At 41.7% G+C, this 7,088-nt stretch overlaps 1 protein-coding gene across 1 annotated transcript; it reads left to right on the forward strand.

Annotated features, from left to right (window-relative positions):
* Positions 1-723: 723 nt before the first annotated feature.
* Positions 724-7,084, forward strand: LOC134540991 (glyoxal reductase-like). Its single transcript, XM_063384100.1, has 6 exons — positions 724-918; positions 999-1,079; positions 2,215-2,322; positions 2,435-2,718; positions 3,533-3,737; positions 6,942-7,084. Exons 1-6 carry the CDS (start codon positions 858-860, stop codon positions 7,082-7,084), a joined length of 882 nt encoding a protein of 293 aa, XP_063240170.1. The 5' UTR covers positions 724-857.
* Positions 7,085-7,088: the final 4 nt, after the last annotated feature.

Here is a 7,088-nt window from a genome sequence, read left to right on the forward strand (position 1 = left end):
GATCCTAAAATTGTATGAGATAAAACTAAAATTAATTGGTTTTATATTATTTTGTTAGCAGTATCAAAATCACTTGGGGCTGATTTCGGAGAAAAACTTAGGGAAGTTTGTTAAACTTAGAAGTTAAATTTTTGTTTCACCCAATAGGCTTGTTTTACTCGAAGTATCTTTTTTGACCTTTTAACTGTCGGGGTGCCTTTGCTCGTTTTACTTGCCAGAAACAGTGTGGCGCATGGCCGTTTTGCTCGAGGGGACAATATGCTCTCAGGTCACTCAGGTCGAGCCCTCAATGCACCTCCTCTCGAGGAAGAGTTGCGCGGGCAAGTCGAGTGCTGGTTTTTCTACTTATATTTTGTTCGTATGTTCAGTGTATTTTGATTTTTAGGACAATGACATACTTATGTATCGCTTATACAAACGACAATGATGAATGTATATTTATTTCCGTGATATTTTGAATAAAGTATTTATGTTAACTTGTATTTATTTAATTATTACAGATAATGTGGAGTGTATTCGTATTGGCCGTTGGTTAAATTCTTATCATTTGTGGCACGATATTAGGTATGGCCTAAGGAGTTTCGCCTTTAGGTGAATATTAATTCGTAATGATTGTTCAACACGTCTGAATATGTGCAATGTAAAAAAAAAAAATTAAAAAAAAATAAACCTCAAGTTGTTCACTTCGATTATACGAGAGTTACCAACTCTTTGGATCTAACTTCTGGGAAGTAAAAAAGACGGCGTGTTAAACAAACCATTATGCTATTTGGTTATGATAGTTCCATTAGATTGCATTACGTTGTCAACAAATACAATTTTTGGCCTTTTAAATTAATGAATTTCGTCGTTTTACAATGTCCGTTAGTAATTCGGTTTTGAAACTGAATAATGGCATTTCAATGCCAGTTATTGGATGTAAGGTTAAACTGCTGAGTGCTCTGTTGCTGTTTTTATTTATTAATAGGGTTTACGGTATTGTTTTCTGTATGTTTTAGTGGGGACCTACAAAATTTATGGCACTAGTGTAATCTTTAGTGTGATTGAAGCAGGTTTGAAGTGTGGCTACAGATCTATTGGTAAGTTTCACTATTGTTTTTTTTTTCTTCTTCTTCAGTGAAATGTTAAATTTGTGGGTTTGTATTCTAGTGATAAATTATTTGAAATTGGTTTTGGAAGGGAAGAATTCAAAAAGTGCTATGGTATTACATCAAGGTATTGTAAACCATTTGAATTTTCCTTTTATGCCCTTACACGACAAGTACTTGATGTAATTGTATAGGACTTTAATAGCGCCACAAGTAATTGATCTTGTCTCCATCTGGGACTGCTACCACTAAGTCGTTCAAAATACTTCTTAAAATACAAGCAACACAAATCTTCAAAAATACAAAACAAGTTACAATTTTAAATTAATTGAATGCATGTATCGTAACGTTAATTAATGTATAGTTATAATAACATACACATCTAGAAAAAAAAATCATAAAACTGCTTAAATCAATACATTACCACACTACTACCACCAACAAAAACACACCAAGTTATGGTGCTAATAAAGTACTTGTGAAAACACCATTTGAAACGTGAACCCACTGCAGATAATTAAAAAAAAAACAATCTGGCTCTCTTGTCTTAATACAATCACCCATCTAAAATAAACGTTTTTGAAATGTAAGATTAGCAAAAAAAATTTAGTAATTAAAATTCAAAATTCATTGATTGTTCAGAACAAAAACGACAGTAAATTTTCAATCCCGTCGAGACTAGCCGAAGTCCGGACAAGCGGGACTCTGCGGTGAGTCTTGGGATTACCTTCATGTACAAATTACAAAAGTTCCATAAACGTAGAGACTTATACATTTGAAACCAAGCAATTCAATATTAGTATAATCTTTACTGTAGTTAGATACAGTGTTTGTGAGAGACAAAACTTTACAAACCTCCATTTGGTTGTAGTAGGTATTTTGATTCAGAACTTATTACGGAAAAGATTTAACAACTTGTTTATACCGTATGCCGTAACAGACCTGCTGAGACGCCTTTCGTTGACTTGCCCCTGGATCGGAATTGTTTCAACGCTGCGAGAAACTTGCATGCTTAAGTTTCGACGGTGGCTGCAGTGTCGGCTCTTGGACGCTGCCTCAGCACAGTAGTTTTGTCGTAGTTGTTGCGTCGTGAAACATGTGTGGTTTCTGGATTGCTTGTTGGCAGATACTGCTGCAGTGTACGGGAACGAAGGCGATATTGGCGAAGCATTAAAAATTTTGCTCCCAAAGTACGGACTGAGAAGAGAGGATATTTTCCTAACTTCGAAGCTTGGTAAGTACCTGTACTACATCATGAGTACGTATCTCGAGACTTGCAAGGAAGTGGCGTGTGTGCTATCCTGCGCTGCACCCTGCTGTGTCGTCGCTCATGCGTGGGGCTACAGGGCCGGCGGACCACGACCCCTCCCGGGTGCGTGCCGCGGTGGCAGCGTCCCTGGACCGGCTGGGCACGAGCTACCTGGACCTGTACCTGGTGCACTGGCCCGGCGTGGCCCGCCGGCCGGCGGACAGCCCCGACAACCCCCGGGTGCGGGCGGCCACGTGGGCCGAGCTCGCGGCTCTCAGCGCCGAGGGGACCCTGCGCAGCGTGGGCGTGTCCAACTACACGGCCCGCCACCTGCGCCAGCTGCTCGCCGCCGGCACGGGCGTCTGCCCGGCCGTCAACCAGGTACCGGCCGTGGCCCCCTGGAGTGTTCTCATTAATACACATGTATTTATGCCAGGCTACTATGCTCAATGTATAGAATTGAAAAAAATAAAACTTTTCCTATTATATAATAGGGCCACACTTACAAAAGCAATATGTACACAAAAACCTTAATATAGTAAGTTTATACAATTTTCAATCTGCGATGAAAGATGGGTGAAGCAGCGTGAGTGGGGCATCAGGCCGGCAAAGAAGCGTACCGGCCGTCCCCTCGAGTGTTCTCGTTAATGAACATGCGTGCAGTAGTTTTGTACATTAATAACCCAGGCTAATATCCTCAATGTATAGAATTGTCAACAGCCGTTGCAACCGCCGGGGAGACCGGCCGCTAGGGCGCATGCGTAGAGATGAAGACTGGCGCAGGGGAAAAGGAGGGAGAGCAGCACGGACCACCAGGGAGAGGGGGCAATAAGAAGGAGAGGAGGAAGGAGGGATGATTTTTGTTTGGCGATGACGTCACACTTATAAATGTCTTCTTGCTGCCGGCACAACATGAAAAATAAACTTTTCCTATTACACAATAGGGTCACACCTAATAAAAGCAATACACAAAAACTGAATGTAGTAAGTTTATGCAATTTTCAGTCTGCAACGAAAAATGGGTGAAGCGGCGTGAGTGGGGCACCAGGCCGGGAGCTCGGCGTGGCGGGCGGGCAAAGAAGCGTAGCGATGCACCGACTGCAGGCAGAGGGCGATGCCCGAGTTGTGTTACAACTGTCCTGTGCTGGGTCCAGGACTGTGACCGCTGACGACTGGTGGTGGTTTGTCGCGGCAGGTGGAGTTCCACCCGCGCTACCGGCAGCGGGAGCTGGCCGGGTTCTGCCGGGAGCACGGCATCGCGCTGCAGGCGTACTGCTCGCTGGGGGGCGCGTCCAGCGCGGGCGCGCTGCTTCGCGACGGCACAGTCGTGTCCGTGGCTGCCCGGCTGCGGCGCTCCCCCGCGCAGGTGCTGCTGCGCTGGGCCGTGGACCACGGCGTCGGTACGCTCTTCTCTCTGTGTGACTGCACTCGAGCACACTCGTTAACCTTGCGGCTCTGTAAACTCTGTAGAACAATGTCAATCAGCAGTAAGGTAGCAGCTTTAAGCGCCCCGCCCACCCGGGCACACACGCGGTGCGCAGAGCTTCAGGAAAAACAACAGCGATTTCAAAACTGCTCAAGATATCCGAGTGGGTGGTCTGCTTACGAAAAGCATTTAAAGAGTTCGCCGAGGGCCGAAAAGTACTTTTGATCTCGGATTCAGTTTTTAAATTGTAGTTTCAGAAGAGTTAAAAATGGCTAAGACGCACATTTCCAGAGTTATTTTTAGGCGTGAAACAACCGGTACAGATTCTTGAGAGTACTTAAGGGACTTGCATTACCCCTTTATCATCATTTCTAGGCCATATAATTTTACGGTCACCTCTCAAGTTTCCCAGTCGTCCTGTGACGACGAGAAGACTGCGCGCCAGTCCAGAGGAGACACCGCGCTAGAAGCACCGGCGAGCGTCGCGCTTATCATCACGCCTCACTAAAGCCCGCCGCACACGGTACAATATTCCTTACTATATTGTATGCTAGGAGTCGTACTGGCTCTACTACTTGTTTCTTCACTCGAATTCAAACTGGATACTAGTAGCTGTACTAGCTGGGCTACTGGTTTTGCCTAATAGACTGCATCCTATTTTCGTTGCTTGCTGTGTTACAATATTTAAGGAGTGGCCAATCAGAACTCACGAAAACAGCACGAGGGGTTGTTTACACTTTTAAGCACGCATGTTGTGATAAACATGGACGGAAATAAGTGGAATAGTGACCAACTCCTCGTTTTAATAAATGCATACAAACAAGAGCCTTGTTTGTATGCAGTAAAAAATGTGAATTATCATTATAAAAATTTGTTGTGGAGAATATTCTCTTAACAAAACTAGTAAGGCAGCTAGAATCGTGTGCAGCAGAAACTTGTAGCGCACCTAGTGTTTCAGCTTGTAGCCTACACAGTACAGAAACCAGTAAGCATTCTAGTAAGCTAACTAGTAGAAAATATTGTACCGTGTGCGGTGGGCTTAACACACATACACCCCTGACGAGGCGAGCCCCTTAATGCACCACTGACAGACCGTTCAAGATTTTTTTAAGGTATCGAATTATGAAAAGTAACTATAATTTGTTTTATCCTATGGTAGATTTGTTTCATGGTCACGTTTTTTTTAGCATTTATATATTGAACAGCGAAAACTGCTGAAATAGGTTTTTCACCGAATTTGGACTATTGCCGCCAAACGTCTTGGAGGTTTGCCTCCCTGGTGCTCGGCGTGACGAACCACCCACTGCACCAATCACGTCACTGCACATACCAGCCGTTCTGCAAACATTCGGCTGCCAACTACGTACTTTCTAAAATAAGGTCTGTTTAAGTCACCCACCGTGACAACTTATTGAAAGGTAGTCTCCATCACATAATTTGGATGGATAGTTCTCTTTAAACCAGATTAAAATAATACTAATATTGAATGGTAGAAGATTTTTCTAAACCTGTATATTTGCAGCTCTCTCAGTTGCCATGCCTACTAGTTAAAGTAAAAGTATTAGAGTGGTCACTCCGTAATGTGCATCTAAATGTATGTACAGACTGACTGGCTCATCTTTACAAATTCTAGCTGCAGTGGAGTTACAAACTCAAAAATTTTGACATCAGGTGGACAGACAAAATAAATGTTAAAATTTTTTTTTTAAACCCCTTTAAAAATTAAAAATTACAAAAATCTAATGAACCAGGCCATTGCAATATCGTTATAGAAGAATCTACTCTGGTCTTTGATTAGAATGTCTCCCCAAGGCACCAGAGAAGCAGCAACTAAAACACAGTAGTCTCGGGAAAAGAAATGTTAGCGAGAGAATGCCGGAATCCTTTGACATTGCGGACTGTGCTGTTGCATTGCAAACCTGCATGTAGACTGTCGGTGAAAATGAGGGAAGCAAAGACCAACTAAATAATTTAGTATTCATTCTGTGAGCAGGGAATCTATAAACTTTGTGAGTTAAAAGGCAGGAAATTAAATGTTGTAGAAAAAAAACTGTGTTTATTTAAACTTTTAAAACAACTTAAAGGCCCACAAATTTCGACAAAAATAAATGTTTCAGTACTTGAGAAATTTACATTTTAAACTTATCTTGAGATAATTTCAATCAATTAAACCTGTCCTACCCATCGCCAAATGACTTGGCTGAAATTTCTGGGACAGTAAAAACAAACTGAAAACATTACATTTAGTTACTTTCAAATTATATGAAAAACTGGAATTACTGTAAGATAATTCACCTTTAGAAACTTATAAAAATTATTATGATCTAACAACGGCAGAGAGAGACAGGAGAAAACATTAACGGTGGTGACAACTGCTTAAATTATAAAAATAAAAAAATAAACTATACACATTCCGACACTCAACCAAAATTAAAAACTCATTACTTTACTACGTGATTCTATGAACTCTTGAGGGTCTTGTGGCTCTCCAGCAACTTCAAGCAAAGAAATGAATCAGCCAATCGGACTGCATCTGTCCTCTACTTGGCATCCAGCTTCAGCCCGCCTCCCCACCCCTCCGGCAGCCACCAAGGACACGTGACTAGAGTTGTTCTCGCTCCGCCCCGCCAAGCGCACCACTGGCTGTCTCCCGGCCGCTCGAGCGGTGTTACCTAGCTGCACCATGTAGGACAGTTCTGGCCAAAATTCCCGTTGCCTGGTGCACTCCCAAAATAAAAGAAAGTAAAAATGTCAAACCAAAACATAAATTAATTTACACAAACCACAAATGTTTATTATCCTAGGAAGAAACCTTAGCTGATTATTTTTCACGTTGACACTATCATTGAGAATATCTGTAATCTTTAATTTGTGGTATAAAAAAAGTATGTAAATAGTATTCATAATGAACATAATATACATATATTGCATGTAATTAAGCTCCAACTTAGAAGAAAACTTTTTCTCTATGTAATTCACATCGTTATCAAGAATTGAAAATTTTTTAACTGTTTTTAATTCTGACAGTTATGATTCTTACTTTTGGATAATTCTATTGTAGCTCTTTCAGGTAACGCAGATTTTATCCATATCTAGTTACAAATTCCTTATTATCTGATTGTTTTTTTCAAACTCATCTATTGTATGACCACTGCATTGTTATTATGCTGTGTTTTAGGTATCATACCCAAGTCGGTGAACCCGGAGAGAATAGCAGAAAATATTGACTTGGATTTCGTAATACCTGAAGATCTAATGGAGATTCTGGACAGCATATCGGTGGTGGAGAAGTATTCGTGGGACCCGGAAGCGGTGTCATAAGCAC

The sequence above is a fragment of the Bacillus rossius genome, chromosome 17 (genome assembly GCF_032445375.1).
Source record: "Bacillus rossius redtenbacheri isolate Brsri chromosome 17, Brsri_v3, whole genome shotgun sequence".
Lineage (NCBI taxonomy): Eukaryota > Metazoa > Arthropoda > Insecta > Phasmatodea > Bacillidae > Bacillus > Bacillus rossius.

Excerpts from the sequence above, each read along its gene's own strand:
- LOC134540991 (XM_063384100.1), top strand. The coding sequence starts at position 858 with ATGTCCGTTAGTAATTCGGTTTTGAAACTGAATAATGGCATTTCAATG. Across the intron at positions 1,080-2,214 it reads GTGTGGCTACAGATCTATTG|ATACTGCTGCAGTGTACGGG; the intron begins GTAAGTTTCACT and ends GCTTGTTGGCAG. Across the intron at positions 3,738-6,941 it reads GGCCGTGGACCACGGCGTCG|GTATCATACCCAAGTCGGTG; the intron begins GTACGCTCTTCT and ends GCTGTGTTTTAG.